Source organism: Halichoerus grypus, chromosome 5 (genome assembly GCF_964656455.1).
Source record: "Halichoerus grypus chromosome 5, mHalGry1.hap1.1, whole genome shotgun sequence".
Classification (NCBI taxonomy): Eukaryota; Metazoa; Chordata; class Mammalia; order Carnivora; family Phocidae; genus Halichoerus; species Halichoerus grypus.
Genome location: NC_135716.1, coordinates 85368534 through 85394067, shown reverse-complemented (window position 1 = coordinate 85394067; position 25534 = coordinate 85368534). Strand labels below are relative to the sequence as shown.

General features: G+C 40.7%; 3 protein-coding genes and 1 non-coding gene across 11 annotated transcripts in view; 2 read left to right on the top strand and 2 right to left on the bottom strand.

Annotated features, from left to right (window-relative positions):
* Nucleotides 1-2603, bottom strand: part of ARNT (aryl hydrocarbon receptor nuclear translocator) — a 74341-nt gene extending 71738 nt beyond the window's left edge. For all 7 annotated transcript variants that reach the window (XR_004919249.2, XR_004919250.2, XM_078072476.1 and 4 more), the window contains exon 1: nucleotides 2426-2603. Coding sequence is in view for 5 of the 7 variants with exons in the window: in XM_078072476.1 (XP_077928602.1) it covers nucleotides 2426-2450 (25 nt within the window). In the remaining 2 variants the exon portion in view is untranslated. The remainder of the gene's footprint in view (nucleotides 1-2425) is intronic.
* Nucleotides 2604-2644: 41 nt separating this feature from the next.
* Nucleotides 2645-24156, top strand: CTXND2 (cortexin domain containing 2). 2 transcript variants are annotated; one of them, XM_078072479.1, is made up of 2 exons: nucleotides 2645-2826; nucleotides 22460-24156. In XM_078072479.1, the coding sequence occupies exon 2, from the start codon at nucleotides 22533-22535 to the stop codon at nucleotides 22698-22700; it is 168 nt and encodes a 55-aa protein (XP_077928605.1). In that variant the 5' UTR covers nucleotides 2645-2826; nucleotides 22460-22532; the 3' UTR covers nucleotides 22701-24156. The 2 variants fall into 2 exon arrangements, with proteins under 2 accessions (XP_077928605.1, XP_077928604.1); XM_078072478.1 differs by lacking the exon at nucleotides 2645-2826 and adding an exon at nucleotides 13292-13427.
* LOC118539598 (SKA complex subunit 2) lies at nucleotides 9655-10014 on the top strand. The gene is given in 3 exon segments (XM_078071699.1): nucleotides 9655-9899; nucleotides 9901-9941; nucleotides 9944-10014. Coding segments are annotated over 3 exon segments (357 nt in total).
* Nucleotides 16322-16424, bottom strand: LOC118539660 (U6 spliceosomal RNA). The gene has a single exon (XR_004919269.1). It is a non-coding gene; the product is annotated as a U6 spliceosomal RNA (small nuclear RNA).
* Nucleotides 24157-25534: the final 1378 nt, after the last annotated feature.

Genomic DNA, 25534 nt, shown 5'->3' with positions numbered 1-25534 from the left:
TGAAAACCATTTACTTTTTTTTTTTTTAAGATTTATTTATTTATTTATTTCAGAGAGCTTGCAAGCGTGCAGCTAACAAGTGGGGGAGGGGGGAGGGCCAAAGGGAGAAGAAAGAATCTCAGGCTGACTCCCCAATGAGGGCGCTGACTCCCCACTGAGGGCAGAGCCTGCTGGAGGCTTGATCCCAGGACCCTGAGATCATGACCTCAGCAAGAGTCCAAGGCTCAACCAACTGCACCACCCAGGAGCACCAAAAACATTTACTTTCTTTTCACTGAGCACAGTACATTTCCACCCTGTGACCCTCCATTCATAGTCCACATTTCCCAAAACGCAACAAGCTATAAAAGTCCACAATGCATCTATGATCGCTTCCTTTTGCTATAAAGGAGCAAAAGAAGAAATGAAGGAAAAAAATAAATTTTTTATTTTAATTACCAGGTGTTGAATGTTGTACCAATAACGTGGAAGAAATGTGAGAATTTTTCAACATCAAAAAGGAAATCTAAAAATTGCAGAAGCAGGCTGTCAAAGGATAATAAACAAAATCAAATGTTTCATCAGCAGGGATTCTACGCAAATAAATACCATTTTCTGCTTCAGATTTCAGCTGATATGAAACAGCTAATGAAATGTAGTCAAGAAACTGTCATTCTGGTCACTGTTGTTGAAAAAAACAAAATAAAGCAGCCCCACCCACACTGCTGGAAAAAAGCTCCCGACATATGCACTAAACTTGTTTACCCTGGCCACCTCTTAATAAGAGAAATGCTTTGCAACTTGACTAGGATTATGTAACTATTTTGCAATGTGTTATCAGTTTAAAATCCTGTTTATTTACTCCCTAGTTTTAACACATAGGTTATTTTACTACAAGATCAGGTTTGCCATAATAATAGCATCTTTCCAATTTTATTCCATCATCAGCACTTCCTGAAATAGAACTTAAGCCATTAATTTTATCTACTTTTCCTCTAAAAAATTTTGAAAGATTTTACAATATATTGGCATGTGACAAATTAACTTCTTTAAATAGCTCTGTTCCCAGAAACAGGGTAGTAAAGACAGTAAATTTCATAGTGATTCAACTGTTACAGCAAAACTTGGGTACCACAAAATAATACTCATTTCAGAGACATGGAAAAAATCCAATTTCAGTTTCAACATGGGAACCCCAGTGAATCCCTTTCACTGCTGTATTTTCAAGTAATTCAGCCCCAACTTCTGGCTTCTTTTTTAAAAGACTATAGAGATTTCTGGAAAAGGATTTTATTTCGCAAGAGAATGGCCAAGGTCTGCAAGGTAATCTAGGATCCCTAAAATGAAATACTTCCCAGGGAGAAATAACTGTAATATAGTGGAAGGAGGGCTGGGACTAGGACTTTGGAGACCTGATCTGTCTAGACCTGCCTCAATACACCCCACTCCATTGCTTAGACATGACTGGCTAGATTTTTTAATATTCAAGCTCCCCCTTTTGAAGAGATGTTCACTTAAAAATGACATGAAACTGAATTTTTCTTTCAAAAGAACCCTCAAACCTTTTTTTTAAAATTTTTTTAAAGATTTTATTTATTTGACAGAGAGAGCAAAACCAGGGGGAGTGGCAGGCAGAGGGAGATGGAGAAGCAGGCTCCCCGCTGAGCAGGGAGCCCAACCAGGGTCTGACCCGAAGACAGACGCTTAACCGACTAAACCACCCAGGCGCCCCCTGAACTTTTCTTAAAGAATGGGAACTGCCTCGATCTACACCCAAGATTTAAACCTCGGTTTCTGGATGCTAGCTGTTGGCAAGATCTGCCCTGAACACCAACCATTACACAAACTTCTGCCCTCAGCAGCTGAAGACACTAGAGGCACTTAATATATAAACGCGTTTCAAAGGATAGTGGTGGGGGGGGGCCGGTGGGGTAGAACAGTCCAGAGAAACTGAGTATATATTCAAAGATTTTTATATTTAAATTAAAATCTAAATGTTTAAACGTTTGGAAGTTCAACACTTCAGCTAAACAGCAACGTGGTCCAGTCTTTATAAATCCAAATTACTTTTAAAGTAAAACGAGCCATTCTGCCCAGTTATTCTGCATCAAGCAGCTCCAGTGGGCAGAGTTGAAAGAGGACCACATCACACACCAGAAAGCCGCCAGGAGAGTGGAGGCAGGCCAAGCCCAGCGCGGGGAGCCGCTCCAACAGAACTCTCCCCAAGGAACTCCCACCCGCCTGCTCCCTCCCTCCACCTCGGGTCTCCCCAGTTCCCTAGGGTCGGCCCCTCCCCCCCACTCCCCTCCCCCACAACCCTCTGGCCACCCCCGCTCGTCCTAGCGCCCTCAGCCCCAACTACTGCCCCTGAGCCCTGGGTCTCCTCAGCTGCCAACCCCTTCAGCCCCTCCTCCTTTAGAGGCGCCCCAGTTCTCCGTCTACTCACCGGGGTTAGCAGCAGTCGCCGCCATGGCCGTAGATGCCACTGCCGTCGCGCCACCCCCCCAGTGGGAGGAGCTGCCGCCACCGAACCGGGGGAGGGGGAGGGGAGAGCCACTCCCCAGACACGGCACCCTACAGCCGCCACCGCTACCGCGGAATCAAAGATGGCGGCTGCGGCAACCCCCCACCGGCCCCAGCCCCTACGGAGGACAGACCCCGCCCATAGAGTGGGTGGAGTCATACCCCCACGGCCCGCCCGCTCTGGGAAACTGACCAATGAAAACGGCAAGAGGTAGGGCTGGCCACTGTGCCCGCCGGTCCATTGGAGGAGGGAGGGCAAAAAAAGAAGTCCAGCTGTCTCTCTAATCCCGCCTCCTGTGCGTCAGAGGTCAGTGATCGAGTGACGTAAGTGAAAAAAATTTTATTAAAAAGCTTGGCTAGGTGGTGGACTCGCCCGGCTGACAACTGTGCAGACGAGTTGTTTAGTAAATCCTGTTTAGGTGCTCTAATGCTTCAACTTTACACAGTGATTTGTAAATCACTTTCTAGAATTTGTTCCTCCTTTCAGGACCTTTGTCCGTGGTGAAAAAAACTCAATAATTTTTGAGTGCCTGGTATGGAACTGATCGTGTAAAACCATCTGGGCGCTTAAGGTCTAGTGAGGGAGATGCAGACAGCCCAAACAGAAGGCAATGTATGAAGAAGGTATTTTGATCAAGAGTGGGATGACTTCCTTTGGTCAATGATAGGGACATAATGATGGGTTTTTAGTAGGAAAGTGATAAGATGAGGACTGAACAGATTTTTTAATAATAGGAAGCACTGAGCATTCGGGCCGGACGCTATCCAAACTGCTTTGTGCGTTTACTCATTTAATCCTCACAACACTGTAATGTAGATTTTACTATTTCCATTTTGCACATAAGGAAACAAGCGAAGAGATTGAGCAAGTGATAACCAACTAGTAAGTAATTGTGTGCGATGCAAACTGAAGAAGTATGACTCTAGGAACATGTTTTAGCACTACAAGATACTACCACCTTACATATATTTCATAAATTGTTTATTCCATTACGCTATTGAGCATATTCACATTCTTAGAGGTTACATATGTACTACAAAAATTACATCCATTTCTCTCATTAGTTAACAGTACAGTTTATTGGGGCGCCTGGGTGGCTCAGTTGGTTAAGCAACTGCCTTCGGCTCAGGTCATGATCCCTGGGTCCTGGGATTCAGCCCAAGTTGGGCTCCTTGCTCAGTGGGGAGCCTGCTTCTCCCTCTCCCTCTACCTGCTACTCTGCCTGCTTGTGCTCTCTCTCTCTCTGTCAAATAAATAAAGAATCTTAAAAAATAAAAAAGTACAGTTTTATTTTAACATAATTTGAGGTATTTTAACATAATTTGTATATTTTTGTTTACATTGTTAAAATTACTTTTTTCCTTTGTTGCTATTTTGTTGTGTTGTATTTCCAATTCATCAAAAGAGAAAAATCATCCACTCAAAAGAAATAAGTTGACACATAAGAAGTAGTGATGAAAAAAGTAACAAGTACAGAATTTCAATTCAAAATTATGTACTAAGGGTGCCTGGGTGGCTCAGTCGTTAAGAGTTGGCCTTGGGTTCAGGTCATGATCCCTGGGTCCTGGGATTGAGCCCCGCATCGGGCTCCCTGCTCAGCGGGAAGCCTGCTTCTCCCTCTCCCACACCCCCTGCTTGTGTTCCCTCTCTCGCTGTCTCTCTCTCTCTGTTAAGTAAATAAATAAAATCTTAAAAAAAAATAGAATATCTATTTTTTAAAAATTATGTAGTAAAGGTAGCTGGCTATTAAACAAGACTGCAGTTTAGATATAGAGTGCAAGGTTTGTGCCTTTACATGATAAGTTCATCTAAGCAGCGATAAATAAATGAATAAATAAAAATGTAAATAGAAGGGTGCCTGGGTGGCTCCAGTCGTTAAGTGTCTGCCTTCGACTCAGGTCATGATCCCAGGGTCCTGGAATCGAGCCTTGCATCGGGCTCCCTGCTCTGCCAGAAGCCTGCTTTTCCCTCTCCCACTCCCCCTGCTTGTGTTCCCTCTCTCGCTGTGTCTCTCTGTCAAATAAATAAATAAAATCTTTAAAAATAAATAAATAAAATAAAATAAAATGTAAATAGAAAGACAACTATGAATATCTATGGGGCACCTGGGTGGTTCAGTCGGTTAAGAAGTTAAGTGTCTTGCTTTCCACTCAGGTCATGATCTCAGGGTCCCAGGATCAAGCCCCATGTCAGGCTCCCTGCTCAGTGGAAAGCCTGCTTCTCCTTCTCCCTCTGCCTCTCCCCCGGACTTGTGCTGCTCTCTCTCTATCTCAAGTAAATAAATAAAATCTAAAAAAAAGAAAAGAAAGTACAACTATGGATATCTAAAAGTTGGATTTTATTGGACCAACAATCTATTTGTCCATCGCCCACTACACTTTGGCTGTTAGGAACTTTTGCCAAACAGTGACTCGAAAAGCCATCAAAGCTTACAAGTCATTTTTGAACCAAATATAATAACCTCATTGACTTGTAAAATGCATTTTTCCAGAATGTATGTAAAATAATCTTTTCCAGTGTGAAATGAATGAATTTGTGGATAAAAAAAGATCAAGTTACATCCCTGGTTAAAAAATGGCAGAAGTTATTTTGTTTTGGTGATTAGCTACAAAGTTAATCACAAATGTTTTGCTTGGAGAAAGTATAACAAGCTATTGGCAAAAATCCCTGATCAAATACCACTTAGAATCATGCATGGTATACAACATGAAAAGGCAATATTAGCCCTGTACTTAATAACAGTGGTCACCACTGATGCACACAATATGAATCATTTCACAGCATATATGCAGTACATAAGGAAAAATGCCCAGGAACTTCTGTTTGGTTTATCATTCAAAATTGAAGTTACACTAATTCTAAAAGATACATGCACCTCTATATTTACTGCAGCAATATTTACAATAGCCAAAATATGGAAGCAACTCAAGTGTCCATCAATAGATGAATGGATAAAGATGTGGTATACAAAGGAATATTACTCACCATAAAAAAGAATGAAATCTTGCCATTTGCATCAACATGGGTGGATCTAGGTAAATGAAATTTAGCTAGGATCTAGCTAAATGAAATAAGTCAGTCAAAGACAGATACCATATGATTTCACTCACATGTGGAATTTAAGAAACAAAACAAATGAACAAAGAAAAAAAGAGACAAACAAACAAACAAACAAAAAACCAGACTCTTAAAATATACAGAACAAACTGATGGTTGCCAGAAGGGAGGTTGGGGTGGGGGGGTGGGGGAATGAGTGAAATAGGTGAAGGGGATGAAGAGTACACTTACTGTGATGATCACTGAGTAATGTATAGAATTGTTGAATCACTATATTGTACACCTGAAATAACACTGTATGTTAATTACAATGGATTTTATAAATAAATAAAAATTTGTTTAAAAATAAAATAAAAATCACATATATATTTTATACATTGCTATAGTATGATATATGTCATAATAAAGATAAGAAAAAAGAAAACTTTTGGAAGGATGCACAAAAAACCATTACCTATACTTAGTTCTGGGGCAACAAATTGGAGTCTAAATGGGACAAACACTTTCCACTAAAATTTTTTATAATATTCAAAAGGTAAAAAGCTTATATGTAGGTTGGGAGAATGTTAAGAGAAATAAAAATATTGAAACAGTAAAATAAAATTGAAGTTGCAGAAAAGGAAATTTTCATTGAGAAAAAAAATTCATTTAAAAAAGAATTATTTTGGGGCCCCTGGGTGGCTCAGTCATTAAGCGTCTGCCTTCTGCTCAGATCATGATCCCAGGGTCCTGGGAAAGAGCCCCGCGTCTGGATCCCTGCTCCACGGGGAAGCCTGCTTCTCCCTCTCCCACTCCCCCTGCTTGTGTTGCCTCTCTCGCTGTGTCTCTCTCTGTCAAATAAATAAATAAAATCTTTAAAAAAAAAAAAAGAATTATTTTGTGAGTATGAGAAAGTCTGAAAAAGATATCTTGGGATCAGCACTGAAGGAGTTGTAGCCTTGGGTGTAGAAAGGCCATTGCTATAATAAACAAAATGTCAGTCCACTTTCTGTTTTAATGAGAGAACAGTTGGTAGCCAAACAGCATTCCTCCTGATTCTGATTAAGCATAGAAGAAATTAGTACAAACTGTAAATATAGCAAAATAGCAGCCAGTAAGCATAATCTTTTAGAAGAAATAGGTAAATGTTAGAAGACTGCTTTTTCTGCAGTGAAGTAAGGAGATAAGTAATGAGGAAGATGCTCTCACAAATTTTTTAATAAGGACTGGAGTAAAAGATCCCCTTTCGAGGGATGCCTCTGCCTTCTGCTCAGGTCATGATCCCACCGTCCCGCATCGGGCTCCTCGCTCAGCAGGGAGCCTGCTTCTCCCTCTGCCTGCCACTCCCCCTGCTTGTGCTCTCTCTCTCTTTCTCTCTCTGACAAATAAATAAATAAAATCTTTTTTTAAAAAAGATCCCTTTTCTACTATAAGATAATATTAACAAAAACCTTTTTTTTAAGTAGGTTTATTTGAGCACTGCTTTCATTTATTAACTTGAATTTATTACTTCCAGTTCTAAATGACATGTTTTTTTTTGTTTCCAAATGGTTATTTTATCAGTTGTTTGAACATTAAATTTATCCTCCTTTGCAATCCAAAATAGTTACCTGAAGTTTGCTGTGTGTGTGTGTTTACTTTTATTGTTTATTCGTTTTCTAAACTCTTTGGCACAATTTTCTGGGGGTGTTCAGACTGTCATGATACAGGTCAGGAGAGAACTTTCCTTTTGTGCTGCCAATTCTGATAAATGCCATGATTTTTAATCTTAAGAACAAAGTATCAGAATTTTGTAAGAAAACCAGACTATTGTGCAAATGCCTTGACTGCCAAGAATTTATTATTTCCCAACACATGATAATTTTATTTCTTCATCAGAGAAAAAAAATGAATGACATTATTGAACATATTTTAAACCACATCAAAATGTTACAGCTGAATGGGGGAAAAATGCTTTCAGAGCTGAATGTAATCCGTGCAACTGAATACAACGCCTGCTCCCTCCAACATTGAAACATTCAACTTTTGAGGTTGCTGTATGCCCTTTTACATAAGATCTAACAAACTACTAAAAGCCGCCTTCAATTAAAAACTCTCTATAGGGGCACCTGGGTGGCTCAGTTGGTTGAGCGACTGCCTTCAGCTCAGGTCATGATCCTGGGGTCCCTGGAGTCCCTGGAGTCCCGGAATCAAATCCCACATCGGGTTCCCTGCTCAGCAGGGAGTCTGCTTCTCCCTCTGACCCTTCTCCCTCTCATGCACTCTCTCTCTCTCTCTCTCATTCTCTCTCTTTCTCTCAAATAAATAAATAAATCTTTAAAAAAAAAACTCTATAATATTAGGTCCATGTTAGATCCAACTATTCAGAATGATCTGAATGAGTGCTAGCCATCACTCATTGCAGTATCTGACAAACCCACTGTGAATTCAGATTTTCTAATTTTAGTAGAAATGAAAATTAAGAAGTTGATTAAGAAATGACCTATCTTGAGGGGCTTGGGTGGCTCAGTCAGTTGAGCGTCTGCCTTCAGCTCAGGTCATGATCCCAGGATCCTGGGATTGAGCCACGATCACTTTGGGCTCCCTGCTGAGCAGGGAGTCTGCTTCTCCCTCTCCTTTTGCCCCTCCCCCTCCCCCTGCTCATGCTCTCTCTCTCACTCTCGCTCTCTCTCTCAAATAAATAAAATCTTAAAAACCAGAGGAAATGACCTATTGCACATGTTTTCAGCTTACCAATATTAAAGTTTCTATTACTACTATTAATTTTTAAAATATTATAAGTTGTTCCCTTACTGTAATCATGATGGTACGGCAGGTTTTTTAATTATTTAAAATGGTGGTCTGCAGATGCACCAGTTTTAGTGTCTCCACATAGAGTTGCCAGATTTAGCAAATAAAAATACAAGTTGGCAGGAGGCCTAGGTGGCTCAGTCATCAAATAAATAAAATCTTTAAAAATAAAAAAATAAAAAGTCATCTTTCATCTGTAAACCCCATTCCTGGAGGTTAAAATTTTAAGGAACAGTGATCCAGGTTATTTGGGGGGAAGGGGGGGCAGAGACTAGAAGCAGAAAATCTGCTTAGATAAATACCTACTGTAGAGACCCAGGGGAGCAACTACAAGGATCAGACATAGGTCAATGAAACTGAAAAGATAATGATTGCCATAATACTGTTGTGACAAAATAACAAGGTTTGCCATGGAATGCTATGCATGTGGAGTGAAAGGAAGTTGTGATGTCAAAGAAAGCTTTTGGATGATATCAATATCAGAGACTGGTGATGTGGGAAACAAAGGCAGAAGAAAAATGTCCTTACTGCCTACAGCCCGTTGACAAGTCCTTGAAACAGGCAGAGGGACATATTCCTCGAGGAACTCAGCTGCCTCCGCGTTAATGCTTTGCTGAGGGCAAAAGGCAATCTTAGCCCAACCCCCAAGACCCTGTAAGTCTACTTTAACATATAAAAATTCCTGTGGAAACTTCCTTTATTTCTACCCCCCAAGACACATGTTGGCAATCATCCCCCAAGTATATGACCCACCAATATACATCTGAAGGGTCTCATGACTTGGGTTTTACTAGACAGTAATAAATGACTTTTCCCAACAATAGCTAGCCCCCTCAAGGTCCTGGAAACCTTGCTTCCAAAATTCCTTAGAGACTTACGCTATCCCTAACCCCCTTGCAATGTGAAAGGTTATAATGTGCCACTCCTCATGACCCCGGGGCAGCTCTTTCTGCCCACAGATCCTATCCCTGTGCTTTAATAAAACCACCTTTTGCACCAAAGACATCTCAAGAATTCTTTCTTGGCCATCATCTTTGAACCCTAATATCTTTTCCTAATTGGAAGTTCAGGTTTGTTTGGTTGAAATTTATTTGTTGGATTGGTTGGTGGGACAGCCAGGTAAAAATGCTTACTAAGCATATGAAATCAGAGGGCATGTGCCCAAAAGAGAGGTTGGGATCTAGACCTAAACTTATATATCAACCGCAAGAGACTGTGGTTGCAGAAAATGATAGCACCATAGTTAAAAGAGATAAGCAAATGGACACAAAGAATGCTTCATGAAATGCCTGTTTCAGGCTTCTGAGGAATGTCAACTATTCAAGATGGAGGCAGAGGTCAATAAGATGGAACTCATGTTCCAGAAAGCTGACTCTGATCTGGATTACATTCAGTACAGACTAGAAAATGAAATCAAGACTAATCATCCTGATTCAGCAGGCAAGAAAAATCTAGTTACACTCTTAAAGGAATTGTTAGCAATTAAGTCTCAATATCAAGCTTTGCATGCACGCTTTAAACCAATCGCTGTCAAGCAGAAAGAGACTAAGAGCTGAGTTTATGCTACTGTTCTTAATGACCATGATACAAAAACTACAAAAGCAAACAGACCTGGGGCATCACCATGGACTAAAGAAGAGAAAACTGCAGCAGAGCAATTAAAATCTCACATGTCAGACTTATGAAGAAATGGACTTGCAAAAGAGAACTCTCATGGAGAAGAGAACCATTCCAGAAAAATTTAGAAGGTGTCTTGTTAGCCCTTGGTGACTAGAGGTGGGGGGATGGTGAAGGAGAAGGAGATTTGACTGAGTGACTAGATATTTGATGCCTTTCACAAGAGAGGGGAGTACAAGAAGGGCAGATATTAATAAAGTTCAACCAAAAGGATGAAAAGGGAACAAAGAGATTTTAAAAACATATGCACACATGTAGTTTTCTAATTTCAGGCAAGGAAGTTTCTTAACACTATTTTGCATCTGTTTTTCTATAATTGGGATAACATAGATGTCCTGGCCTATTGTAAAAGAATATTTATGTACTATCAAATGTGAATGGACGTGCTTTGGAAATTAAAGGACAGAAAGAAAAAAAAAAGAAAGAAAGAGAGAAGTACCTGCTTCAGATGATGGAAGAAGGAAAAGGCAATCTGGAAAGAGCGGGGCGATGGAAGCCAAAGGAATTTCAAGATAAAAGAGTTTGGGCAGCAGCACTACATCTTCAGACATTAGGAGCAAATCTAAGGAGAGTAGAGAGTAGGAGAGTAGATGGAGTGGAAACCATGGTTCAAGTGAGTGAGAAGTGTATAGAAAGTGAGTAAATATAGACAGATAGTTAGCATACAACTTTTTTCAAGAAATATGGCAATGAAGAAAAAGTAATCAAATGGTACCTGGGATGGGGGATAGAATGGGGTGGGAATAGAAAAATATGTCTACAGACTGAACTTGTAAAAAGGGGCAAATTAAAGATGAAGAAAATATATATGCCCAAGAAAACAAGTAAGACTGGTGCTGGGGGAGACAAAGAGACAGGTTAGGGCTGTGTGTGGAAGTATTAGTCTCAGAAAGACCAAGACACCTTTTTACAGAAAATGTGCAGACATTTTGAAGTGGAAGAAAGAGAAGTTGACAACTCATGTGCAGTGGCTTTGATTCTCAAAGAGTAATAATAAGGTCAAACTGCTGAGAACAAGAGGTAGAGATCGTGTTGGTTCTAGCTATAGAGCTGTGGGTAATTTGGGAAAGTGTATGACTAAAACTGTATAAATAGACAGTTTAATGCGCTGAGACCCCAAAGTGAGAAGGTATAAAGTTCATGACACTATGGAGCATTGTTATTACTTCCTCTGCCAACCCTCAGAAGCTGGAGGAAAGGAAGTAAACAGAGAAATTTATCCAGAATTGGAGTACTGATTGACAAATTAGATCAGTATCTTGGGATGGAAGATTCTAGAGCTGCAGAAGATGAGAGGGAAACGAGAAGCTAGAAGGAGGTTATTGAGCTGAGAAGAAAGGTTGAATTCTGGAAGCTGTTGTTGACAGAGAGCAGCTTCAAAAGTGAGGGAGCGGGAGTGGTAAAGGATAGGAAATGAGAACATGTATCACAAAAAATTATAAGTAGAAATATATTGTTAGGACGCCTGGGTGGCTCAGTCGGTTAAGTGTCTGCCTTCAGCTCAGGTCACGATCCCAGGGTCCTGGGATTGAGCCCCATATTGGGCTCCCTGCTCAGTGGGGAGTCTGCTTCTTCCTCTCCCTCTGCCCCTCCCCCTGCTTGTGCTCTCTCTCTCTCTCTCTCTCAAATAAATAAATAAAATCTTTTTTAAAAATAATAAATAAATAAATAAATAAGAGATGAATAGCCCCATGAAAAGAAGGGAAAGGATAGGTAGAGGAAATCTGAAAAACATGTACAAATAATAAAAATTCAAATACCATACCATTTAGGGAAATGCAAGTTTTTAAAAACTGAGATGTTATTTTAGCTGGACAAATATTTCAAAGACTGAAAGTAACCTATATTGGTGGCACTATGAAAAAAAGGCAATTTCATATCTATTTTGCACATTGCAATAACCTTTTTAGTGTGTAATTTGGCAGTACCTATTAAAATTCTAAATGTTTATATCCTACAACTCAGCATTTATATTTTTAATATTTTGAGGAATTTATCTCACAAAAACATTTCCACAAATGCTCAGAGAAATATGTGCAAGGATATCCATTGCAATGTTTGTATACTATTAAGAAATTTGAAACAACCCAAATGCCCACTAATAGTGAAAATAAATCATGGATATGTATGTAATGGAGTACTTGCATACTCAGCAGCCATTAAAATGAATGAAGTGGATCTAAAGGTATTAGAATGGGGGGGGGGGTGCCTGGGTGGCTCAGTCGTTAAGCGTCTGCCTTTGGCTCAGGTCATGATCCCAGGGTCCTGGGATCCAGCCCCACATCGGGCTCCCTGCTCCGCAGGAAACCTGCTTCTCCCTCTCGCACTCCCCCTGCTTGTGTTCCTGCTCTCGCTATCTCTCTCTGTCAAATAAATAAAATCTTTAAAAAAATATATTCTGTATATTTATAAAGCACATGTACATACAGACAGAAAAGGGTGTGTGCACACACGGACACGCATATGTCCTACAGAATTTTTTTTTTTTTAATCACATAAAACCTTAGAGGAGGGGCACCTGGGTGGCTCAGTAGGTTAAGCGTCTGCCTTCAGCTGGGGTCATGATCTCGGGGTCCTGGGATCGAGCCCTTCTTGGGCTCCCTGCTCAGTGGGGAGTCTGCTGCTTCTTCTCACTCTCCCTCTGTGCTCTCCCAATCTCTCTGTCTCTCAAATAAATAAATAAATAAAATCTTTTAAAAAAACAAAAACAAAAACCTTAGAGGAAATGATAGTGAGTTTTGCATTCAAGGTATATGTGAGCACGTATAATACCTAATACTAAGTGAAATAGTTTTGACTTTTCTGATTCAAATGTTCTAAGTAAATTCTTTTTGAGGCAAAGAGATTTTAGAACCTCACTGATCTTGTTGACAAATAGTTCTCAAATTTGAGCATACATCACAGTCCCCTAGAGGGGCTGGTTAAAGCACAGATAAGGACACCTCCAAAGCTTCGGATTCATTAAGGCAGGGATACAGGTCCAAGAATTAGCATTTCTAACAATTTTCCGTATGATGCCACTAATCCAGAGAACCATTGCATAGACCAAAAAGCTGGCTCCTGACCCATCTTCTACCACTCATGTGATCCACTTACATGGTATTACTTGAGCTATTAACCTTGGCTGCCCCAGCACTGGCAGAGCTGTGGAAATATTCTTCTCCTGACCTGGGCTCCAATTTAATCTAGCGGGATCATTTTCTCACTCACTATGGGAGTGTCTGAAACTTGATCCTGTTTTAGTTGAACTATTCATGAAGCTTCTGAGTTCAGCCTGGGAGTGGGGAAGGGACAGAGCTACCACCACTTTCCTTTTTGTAAGCGTGGGTTGATAAAAAGGGGAGAGGTTGCCAAGAGATGTGCTTGAGCAGGAGGAGACTGCCCTGCCAACAGCCAGCCTTGGGTATCACTCTCTCAAAAGGTAAATAACTGTCTGTATTGTCTTTCTGGTAAAGTTTTTATGGGAATAACACCAACAATTCTTCTGAGTTTCATAGCACTTCTCTACAAGCTTGGGAAGTACTTAGGGAAATGACTGAGGGAAGTAAAGAATTTTTCTTTCCTTAGAGCTTTTCTGGAAAAGTGAAACTTTAAGTAAGAGGCACAGTGTTGTTTTGAGGCAAACCAGGGAAACCTCTGTTGGTCCCATTGCCTAGAGGATGTCTTTGATTTTAGGGATTATAGGAAGAGAGTTTCATTTTTCTATTTCCTCACCATCACCTCTCCCTTTAGAGTAAACTTATGGCCAGGAGAGAAGAGCTGGGTCTTTTTAAGTGGTTTTTGTTGTTGTCCTGTTTTGTTTTTTGTCTATTTGTCTTTAAGAAATATAGGGCCACAGATGGGAAAAATGAAGTGATTTGGGAAGGGAACACGGGAAAGGAAGAGGGGATTGATCTTTCTGGGAAGTGTTAAGTGAAAGCGAACTAACTTCTGCTGCAGATTTATAAATGCTGTTATTCTGTTTCCTACTTTAGCAGTATCAGATTTTACATAAACCAATAGATTCATGCCCCACCTCTTTTTCCCTATTCTAGTCCTAAGCGGTACTCCTGTTCATCTCAAACAAAACAAGAACCTTTTTTTAAAGATTTTATTTATGTATTTGTCAGAAAAAGAGAGAGCATAAGGGGGGGAGGGGAGGGCGGCAGGCAGAGGGAGAAGCAGGCTCCCTGCTGAGCAAGGAGCCCAACACAGGGCTCCATCCCAGAACCCTGGAATCATGACCTGAGCTGAAGGCAGACGCCTAACCAACTGAGCCACCCAGGCGTCCCCAAAACAGGAATCTTAAGAACCACTAAAAAAATTCTAGGGGAGGTCTTCGCTTTGGAAAACAGATTTTAGAATTACCATGGTATCTGTCACTTGAATCTGTCAAGAAAAGTGATTTTGCCTAAGAGGTCTTAGACTAAAGGAAACTGAATATCCAAGGCTCCAATAATTTGTGATTTTTTTTTTCCATTCTAAAAAACTTTTTACCTAATTTTGTATTCAAAATCTTGCATTCTTTTTCTGAAAGAGAGACCTCCAACTTGTGTAAACTTTCAGGATCTATAAAACCTAGATCTGATCCCTGCATATGAAAATAAGAGCCAAGAGCATAAATAACATGACATACTTGGAACCAAAACATCAGTCTTATTCTTTTCTTTCCCTTTTTCAGTAAGGATGTATTTTACTTTTTGAGGTGGAGAGAGGAAAGATACCAGCCTAACAGTAGCAAAATTAGCTTATTGGAATTTGGCAGCTATGAGTGAGAAGTTTAAATCAGTAAACGAGAGACCTTTCATTCAAAGTTCAGGAATCCAGATTTAACTAGATAAGGAGAAGGAGAATCACAGATGACTTGATGTTTTCCAATTTCCAGATACTGAAGGTTTCCATATCTCTGCCGCATTTGAGGCTGTTGGCAATACCCCTCCTTGAAATTCTCTCATCTGGTCATTTTCATGACTCTACACTCTTCAGGTTTTCCTACTTATACCTATTCCATCTGTGGTTTATTGAACTCTTTCCTCCGACATAAAAGCAGGCATTCCCTTGTTTCAAATTCTCCTTTGGCCATCTCATATATTTCCATGATTTCAACTACCCTGAACTTAGGTGACTCAGCTCTAAAGACCTTGCTTTTCTTTACCTTAACTTCAGTTTAGGATGTTCTGCCTCCTGAACATATCATACCAGGACCTTCAAATTCAACCTACTCAAACTGGATTCATCATAGTCCCTTAAAATATCTGCCAATTCCTAAAATAAATAGTTCTATGAATGGCAACATTTTTTTTTCAGCCATCCAAAGTCAAACCCCGGGATTTTCTTTATCATTTCCTTCTTCCTCCCACTATATGTCCATTTAATTTATAAATCATGTCAAATCCTCTTTCACATCCATCCCTTCCTTTCTGTTACTATGTCATCCTAGTTTATACTTTTGTTGCCTCTTACCAAGACTGCTGCAACTCCTTCTAATTGTTTTTCGCCCTATGGTGTCTATTTCCTGTCTCCAATATCTCTTACATACTGTTGCCAGTTATCTTCGTAAAGTATGGCTTTGATGACTTACCTTCCTTCAGCAAGCATGAATTGTGTATGCTTAATATGCCAGGCACTGATATAGATATTAATTCATTTATGTAGGTATACTAAACACCTACAATGTGCCAGCCCTGCCTAGGCACTGAAGCTATGTCACTAATGGGACACAGACCTAACGCTTAGAGCTTACATTCCAGTTAGAGTCAGTGGGATGCACAGTAAGATAGGGCCGCTGCTCTCATTTATCTGCTCAAAATCCTTCAATGTCCCCCCATTTGAATAAAACTCAATTCCTTTTTTTAAAAACATTTTATTTATTTATTTGACAGACAGAGAGCACAAGCAGGGGGAGTGGCAGGCAGAGGGAGAGGGAGAAGCAGGCTCCCCGCGGAGCAGGGAGCCCGACATGGGGCTCGATCCCGGGACCCTGGGACCACAACCGGAGCAGAAGGCAGATGCCTAACTGACTGAGTCACCCAGGCACCCCAAATTCTTTTTTTTTTTAAGATTTTATTTATTTATTTGAGGGAGAGAGAGCGAATGAGAGAGAAAGAGAGAGAGCATGAGTGGGGTGAGGGGCAGAGGGAGAAGCAGACTCCCAGCTGAGCAGGGAGCCCAATGCAGGGCTCGATCCTGGGACTCCAGAATCATGACCTGAGCTGAAGGCAGACGCTTAACCGACTGAGCCATCCAAATGCCCCTAAAATTCGAATTCTTTATGCTGAATTTCAAAGCTCATTATGATTTTTTTCTCCCAAGTTTTAATTTAAATTCCAGTTAGTTAAAAATATGGAATGATTCATGAATTTGTGTGTCATCTTTGTGCAAGGGCCATGCTAATCTTCTCTGTATCATTCCAATTTTAGCACAAGGCTCATTATGATCTTATCTCAAGCAATAGAAGTATAGTACTAGATGAATAATCTTGGGTTTACGTGGGTCTTCTATTCTATATTGGACACCACGTTTTAAAGGGGATGTAGACACACTAGATTCTTTTCAATGGAAAAAGACTAGAAGGATAGAAAGATCATATCCCCTGAGAAATGATTAAATTATGAAATGATTGAAGAAATGAGTCAACAAGTACTTGATAGCTATCTTCACATCCTGAAAATCTTGTGTAGGAAAAGATATGTGTTACCCTATATGGTCCTAAGTTAAAAGTGGAGCAGTGAGTGCTAAGGAGACAAATTTGGCTCAATGTGAAGAACTACTTTTATTATTGTAGCATTATTTACAATAGCCAAGAATGGAAGCAACCCAAGTGTTGGATGGATAAAGAAGATGTTGTGTGTATACACACACACACACACACACACACACACACACACACACACACACGTATAATCAAATATTACTCAGCCATGAAGAATAATGAAATCTTGCCATTTGCAACAATATGGATAGACCTAGAGGATATTATGCAGAGTGAATAAGTCAGAGAAAGACAAATACCATATGATTTCACTTACATATGGGATCTAAAAAACAAAAGAAACAAAAAGCAGAAACAGACCCATAAATACAAAAATAAACTGGTGGTTGCCAGAGGGAAGGGAGGTGAGGGGATGGGCAAAATGGGTGAAGGGGAGTGGGAGGTCCAGGCTTCCACTTATGGAATGAATAAGTCATGGGGATAAAAGGAACAGCACAGGGAATATAGTCAATGGTATTATAATAGTGTTGTATGGTGACAGATGGCAGCTACAATTGTGGTGAGCATAGCATACATATAGAATTGTTGAATCACTACATTGTATACCTAAAACTAATAACATTGTGTGTCAACTATATTTCAATTAAAAAAAAAGAAAAACTAAGTACTTTTAAAGAATGAGACACCTTGGAAGATAGTCACTTCTGACCCCTGAAGGCCCCCGAGGAACTCACCCAAGTAGTTAAAGCAGGGACTTTGCAGGAATGATTAGAAGGCTAATGCCACAACATGACTTTCAAGGGTTCCTTCCAACTATGAGATTCTATGATTTTATACCTTTCACTTTCATGCACTGTGAGCTCTACCATACTGAATTAAGCAGTATTTCCCCAAAAGTTCTCATGCTTCTTTGACTCCATCACTCTTCCTTCATTTAAGTGTTCTTTCTTTATTCCAGATTGAGCTCAGCCATCACTTTTAGAAAGATTTCTATGACTAATACTACCCCATCTGAGTTTATTCATCAGACAAGGGTCATACTGTCCATTCTCTACACCCACGAGAAGCAGAGTGTTCCTTCTGACACTGGTTTCCACATCAACAAACATTTCCTACTGAGTGCAAGAACTATGTTAATCTATGCTGTGAGAAGTTTAAAAAATCAAAACATTTATATTTTTGCCCCCTAGAAGCTGCTGGGGAGCAAGAAATCCTGTCCCCTCGAAGGTCCTTCTAGCTGGATTAAGAATCAAATTGACATGAGACAGATTAACAAGAGAAAATCAAATTTAATAGATGTATGTAGGGGACTCCCCATAGACATGGAAATTCCAAAGGCAGGCAAGATTAGATATTTATCTCATTCTGAACTAAAGAGAAGGGGGTAGGGGTCTGGGATTTCAGAGGAAAGGAATGCACTTCAGAGGGTAGTAAGAAGAGCAGATGACCCTTATTTGGGGAAAGACCCCCAATTTAGATTTTTCTGTGTGGTTAAGAGAGAGACAAAGGTTTCTCTTGAGCCCACAGGATCTCAAGTGCCTTCAGCTCTGAATGATCCACTTGCCAGAGTGACACATTGGTGGGGCTGGGGGGGGGGGGGAAGCTGTCCTAAATCCCTTCAAAGCTCATATTTACAGAAGAATATCAGGTTAGTTGTTGTCTCGTGCATCCTCCACACTCCTGCCAGTCTGATATTTCTAACACAAATATCTAATGGTATAATTTCCATGTTTAAAAGCTTTCCAGTGGCTCCCCACTGATTGCAAAGTTGAGTCCAGAGTCTTTAATGTACCATATAAGGACCCTGATGAACTGGCCTAGGCCATGGCTCCTGCCTGTTCTCCGATAGAATACATTCTCAATACTTACCGAACACTTACTGTTTCTCAAACATACTATACTGTCCTCCCTGAAGCCCTTGTGTTTGTACTTGAAATATCTTCTCCAGCTTCTCCTCCTTCTTGCTTTTATCTGCCTGGTAAACTCCACTCATTCTCAGGCCGCAGTTCAGTTCATGTATTTGCCTCTTCAGTAAAACCTTCCTTGAGTCTTCCCTTTGGGTTCCTTCTCCACTTTTACCAGCAGATTGCTATGGGATTATTTGTTTTCATTCAGGAAGTACATATTTTTGTTTATTTTTCTCTGCAACTTAATATAAAATCAAGACAGTTTACATGGTATAAAATCATACCTAGAAACCTGTGATAAGAGAATAAATGAAAGAAAATCAAATAAAGATGCAAGTCACTTGAAATGCAATAATTAAAAGAAGTTGAAAAATCAATGAAATATTCAGGCTGTAAGGGGACTAGTGAGATATGTAGGTGCCAGGATAAAATAATAAGATCTTTTTGAGAAAGTGTAGTAATGAATAAAGGGAAGATATGTGCTGGCATCAATAATGAGATATTAAAGAGATATATCCAGGGGCGCCTGGGTGGCTCAGTCCTTAAGCCTCTGCCTTCGGCTCAGGTCATGATCCCAGGGTCCTGGGATCAAGTCCTGCATTGGGCTCCCTGCTCAGTGGGGAGCCTGCTTCTCCCTCTGCCTGCCGCTCCCCCTGCTTGTGCCTCTCTCTCTCTAACAAATAAATAAATAAAATCTTTAAAAAAAAAAAAAGAAATATATCCAGAAAGTGGCATCTGAGATGTACAGAAATGGATAAAGCCAGAAGCGGGTATTAAAATTGCAATGAAATTGGTTTTCTCATTACAACACAGTTATCATCAAGTACGTATTAAACACCTAGTATGTCCCATTCCAGTTACAAAAATTCAAGAGAAGAGCTCAGCCTAACTTCTGCCTACCCCAGACCATTGAACTGTGGCAGCCAGCATGGTGGGGCCATGTCAGAATATGGCAGCTTCCACAGTAGCCATATGGATGGACAGGAGAGGAAGCGTGGGGCAGACGATTTCAGAGAGATCCACTACTTTCTGTTTTGAAACCTAACCACTTTATACCTATGTCATAGTTATGTGGCTATGTCTTATCTCCCATACCAGACTATAAGCTTCCTAAAGTCAGAAACCAGACCTTATGTATCATGTTAGGCCTATAGGACCTAGTTTTTGTATTGTACTTATTAAATGGTAAATGGTGCATCCAAATTAAATTTAAAGTTGATAGAGTTCAAATAATATTAAAAGAAGAGCTCTTTGTAATCTCCACTTCCCAAATCACACAAGTATGTAGGTAAAATAAAATGACAACAGCAACTATAAAGGAGTATTTATTGTCTCCCTTGGGACTCAGGTTTCAGTGAGCCCCGGGGAGGTGGGTCAAACAACACTGCCTCACAGACACAGTATTAGCAGAATCCTTCCTCAGCTCAGACCCCTGCCAGACCCAGGAACCCAGACTGCCTTTTCACTTAGGGTGAATTTTTCATCAAGAGAAGGGAGATTGTTTCTGTTGCTTGCAAACAAGAATCTTGACGAATAGAAACGTATTCTTTCTTCCTCTGGAATTGGGGAGGAGAGACTGTGAAGAGGGGATATGAGAGGTCTGGATTTGTTGGAGCCATTCTTGCTACCATAGGGAAGTCGGCCTGTGTAGAAAATCAGCGTAGAAGACAGGTGGGACTGCGAAAAATCATAGACATAGAAAGTCAGAACCCTGATAACACCTTCAATCTCTGGATCCAATGATACCTAAAGTTAGCCTTATTCTGGACTTCAGCCTCCTAAGTTAATAAATTCCACATATTGTTTACTATCACTTAAGTGGACTTTTCTGTTACTTGCAACCAAATGCATCCTACCTGATACCTTTTCATTCTGCCTTTGAGAAGGAATCCTTGGGATGCCTGGGTGGCTCAGTTGGTTAAGCGGCTGCCTTCAGCTCATGTCAGGATTCCAGGGTCCTGGGATTGAGTCCCACATTGGGCTCCTTGCTCAGTGGGGAGCCTGCTTCTCCCTCTGCTTGCAGCTCCCCCTGCTTGTGCTCTCTCTGTCTCTCTGACAAATAAATAAATAAAATCTTTTTTTTTTTAAGATTTTATTTATTTGACAGAGAGAGACACAGTGAGAGAGGCAACACAAGCAGGGGGAGTGGGAGAGGGAGAAGCAGGCTTCCCGCGGAGTGGGGAGCCCGATGCGGGGCTCGATCCCAGGACCCTGGGACCATGGCCTGAGCCGAAGGTAGACGCCTAACGACTGAGCCACCCAGGTGCCCAATAAATAAAATCTTTTTTAAAAAGTTTTTAAAAAAAGGAATCCTTTGCTAGATTCTGTAGTAGGCTTTTAACTGCTATTCGACTTCTCTTCTTTCTTTCCTACTTGAACTCCTTATAAATTATTTAAAACCTTAGTGTCTTCATTTCCTTACTGCCCTTTCCTGTTTAATCCACTAAAGTCTGGAGTCCTTCTTTGCCACTTTGCTGACACTACTTTCTTTTAGATCACCAATAGGCTTCTGTCTTAATTCAAATGCCACATTCTCAAAGTCATTCCATTCATTCAGCAAACATTTTTTACATGCCCACTTTAGCAAAGTGTAGTGCTACATCCATTCATTGAACATATAGTTATTGAACAGCCAATATAACCCAAACTTTTAGGATAAAAAAACGAACAAATTAGATACGGTCTCTACTCTCATGTCAGATTACTATATTACCAGAGAAGACAGACTGAAGTAATTGTAGTAAAGTATAGTGAATGTTACTGGAATATCTCCCTGAGAAATTAACTTTTAAGCTAAAGCCTAAAAGTTGAATATAGAAGATGGGAAATAATAAATAGAGAATGTTAATGAAAAGGCTCAGACACAAAGGAGGATCATGCAAAACTCATAGAATTGTGAGAAGTCCAGCATTACTGGGTCAAAAAGTACAAGGGAGAGAGTGAGTGGCAGGCAAAAAACAAGGTTGCCGGGGCATCTGGGTGGCTCAATCCGTTAAGCATCTGCCTTCGGCTCAGGTCATGATCCCAGGGTTCTGGGATTGAGTCCCACATTGGGTTCCTTGCTTAGCAGGGAGCCTGCTTCTCCCCCTGCTTGTACTCTTGCTCTTTCTCCCGCGCTCTCTCTCTGGCAAATAAATAAATAAAATCTTTAAAAAAAATCAATTGACAGTAGGTATATGAGTTTATTTCTAGACTCCTAATTCTATTTCACTAATCCATATGCCTATCCTTATGCTAGTGCCACACTGTCTTAATAACTGTAAATTTGTAGTGAGTTTTGAAGTTGGGAAGTGGGAGTACTCTAATTTTGTTCTTTTCAGTGTTGTTTTGGTGAACTAAGTTTTAATAACCAAAATCGATCCTTTCTGAGCTATACTTGATTTTTCATTAAGAGATGGGAATGATAGCACAGTTAAACGTAGTGATTAGAAAAAATAAAAATAATTTTATGTTTACATAGTCTTTATGTTAAGACTCCAGAACAAATTATTTACAATAAGTACTCAGAATTTGAAAAAATCATAGAGAGGGATTTGGACTTAATACAGAATTGGGATGTTTAAGGCAGTTGTACCTGGATCTTACAGGGCCAGGAAGCCCCAGTTGATTTCTGAGTTAAACATGTTTGCTCATGTTTTGCTTTGGAGTAATTTTCCAACAATTTTATGCTTTATGTGTGTATATATTTTGAAAGTCACCCATACTAACTTTACCAGTTTCATAGTGCTTCTTAAATAAATCTTGCTGTTCTGTTTTTGTTTTTCTAAACCTTCTTTGGTTTTGACATAATGTTATTAAGAAAACACACACATACACATAAAAACCAATAAACTTGTCTTATCCTCTTTTGTCTAGGAACATGACAAACCTGAAGACATACCTGAGGAGCTAGCTACAGCTGAACAAGGGTAAAGAGGCGTGTGTTCCCATGGATGATTCAAGCCTGTCCAGCGGTGTTGACGTAGACAAAGGCTTTGCCATTGTCTTTGTTGTTCTTCTGTTTCTGTTCCTAATTGTGATGATTTTTCGCTGTGCCAAGTTGGTGAAGAATCCCTATGAGGCCAGCTACCCAATCACAGAACCATCTCTGAGCTGAACTATGAGAAAGCCTGATAGACTCCCCCTCAGAGGAGGTTTGAAATCTTCTACACAGATACTTATGACCCACGCTTTATATTATTTCACCTCTCTATGTGTCAGCCTTCTCATTCTTGCATTCCACAATAGGCACATGAGGGTGAGTTGAGAATAATAAAAAGGATGAAACACGAGCCAGTTTATATTGTTCCTACTCAGGGAAATGGTTACAAAATGGGACCGAGACAGGTAGAACTCATTGACTAAAATAAGGCCATGGGTTTCAATTCTCCAGTATCAAATGTCCTTAAGGTAAGATAGTTGGACATAACTGTATGATGTAATGTAATATAATGATGCTTGGTGAGGCCCACCTAAAGCTAGAACTCTTAGAAGCAGTCTTAGGAGATCCCTTTAAGTTGTGCAAATATAAGGCCAGCAGGAACCAATTGTCCTATGATAAGAGTCTAACAGGACCTTTTTTTTTTTTTTTTTAAGATTTTATTTATTTATTTGACAGAGAGAGACACAGCGAGAGAGGGAACAAAGTGGGGGCAGCGGGAGAGGGAGAAGCAGGCTCCCCGCAGAGCAGGGAGCCCGATGTGGGGCTCGATCCCAGGACCCTGGGATCATGACCTGAGCCGAAGGCAGACACTTAACGACTGAGCCACCCAGGCGCCCCCTAACAGGACCTTTTTTAAAAAAAAATTTTTTTTAATTTACTCCTTTATTTGAGAGAGAGCTGGGTGAGGGGGAGCAGAAGGGGAGAGAGAAAGAATCCCAAGCAGACTTTGTGCTGAGCGCAGAGACCCCCTCTGGGCTCAGGCTCCACAAGGGGCTCAATTCCATAACCCTGAGATCATGACCCCAGCCAAAACCAAGAGTCCGAGGCCCAACCAACTGATCCACCCAGGCGTCCCTAACAGGACCTTTTCAGTGTATGTAGTTTTGTAAAATCTGCTGCCATTCTCAAGGGGGCAGAGCTCTGTGATAGAGGGGGAGTCATTTGCCTTTAGTGAATCCCTCAATCTTTTTCACTGCACAATTCCTTTGTAAAATAACATCTAGTAGATTGAAAAGGGGCCCTCCAAAAGATACGTCCATGTCCTCACCCTTGAAACGTATGAATGTGACCTTACTTGGTAAAAGGATCTTTACAGATATAAGAAGGATCTCAAGATAAAGTCATCCTGGATTATCTGGGTGAGCCCTAAGTCCAATGACAAATGTCTTTTATAAAAGACAGTAGAGAAGATACAGAGAGACAGGAAAAGGCCATGTGAAGACAGAGGCAGAGATTGGAGTCATGCAACCACAAACTAAAGGACCCTTGGCTGGAACCACCTGACGCTGGAGGAAGCAAGGAAAAATTCTCCTCAGAGCCTTTGGAGGGAGCTCAGCCCCGCCAACACCTTGATTTTAGATTGCTAGCCTCTGGAACTGTAAGGGAATAAATTTCTGTTGTTTTAAGCCAATGAGTCTGTGGTAATTCATTATGGCAATCACGGAAAACTCATATATAATACACAGTGATGATGGTAGTGGTTAACATCATCATCCCAGGGATCGTTTAAGAGAAAAGGAAAGGAAATCATAATCTGTTCTCTCCAAAGTCTGAAGTTAGGGAAATTTGGTAGAGTAGACTATGGCCAACTGGCAGGAAAGTCCATAAGAGAATTCACTGGAAGGAAAGAAGGCAGCTAGGCCACTGACCAAGGCCCAACACAGGTTTGGCTGAAGAGGATTGAGTCTGGCACAGCAAGTGATAGGGATAGTGATTGTAAAAGCTCTCAGGCTCAGCCATGCTGGTCAAATGTTCCGGGCAACAGTGACCTAGCATGTGGACGTGAACTAAAAGAGCCATAACCTTGGAATCTAAGTGTGGGGAATCACTTGTGCTTGTGCAGGGACTTGGACGAGCATGCAGTCATATCAGAGGACACACATTTTCATGGACCATGCTGAACCAGGCTTTAACAGCAATACCAAATGGTATGGAGACATAAACCTATCCATGCATTGTTAGCAGAGACTTGATAATTGTCTCTGTTTCTGACTCCTGGAAACAGGACTGCCCCCTCTTTGGCCTGAGTAAGTCCCCAGGGTTATTTGAAAATGGAGGCAGGGGAACAAAAGCTTTGCAATGGGGTACCAGATTTTGCCTTCACCAGAACTCTGTTCTGGTGCTATATTGGTTAAACTAAGGAAAGGAAGAGAGCAAGAGAGAGGGAGAGAGATGATTTGTACACTGTTTTGATAAAAAGAAATTCAGGACAAGGTGCAGGTCAGGGTCAGAGGAAAGCAGATTAAGATTGATGTCTGTACTGGAAGACTCCCATGTATTCCCTCCAGGAACTCAGATAGGGAGAACTCACCTTCCCCCTACCCCCTGAAATAAAATGCAAGCAAACACATGATTAATGAGAGCATCAGTATGCAGCCATTAGAGAGTCACAGGTTTGACTTTCTCTTTTTTTTTTTTAAGATTTTATTTATTTATTTGAGAGAGAGAATGAGAGAGAGCACATGAGACGGGGGAGGGTCAGAGGGAGAAGCAGACTCCCTGCTGAGCAGGGAACCTGATGCGGGACTTGATCCCTGGACTCCAGGATCATGACCTGAGCCGAAGGCAGTCACTTAACCAACTGAGCCACCCAGGCACCCACAGGTTTGACTTTCTACAGTAACCTATCTAAGAAAAAAATGCATCAGTCAGAAGAAGTGGATTATCTGTGGAAGAAAAAAAAGGAGGAACGACCCAAGGCAAACTCATGCGGCCAATGTGCATGCTGTTCAGGGGAGAGGGCAGCTTAGCCATTGGTCAGTAGAGTATTTCCATTCTCGGTAGTTAGA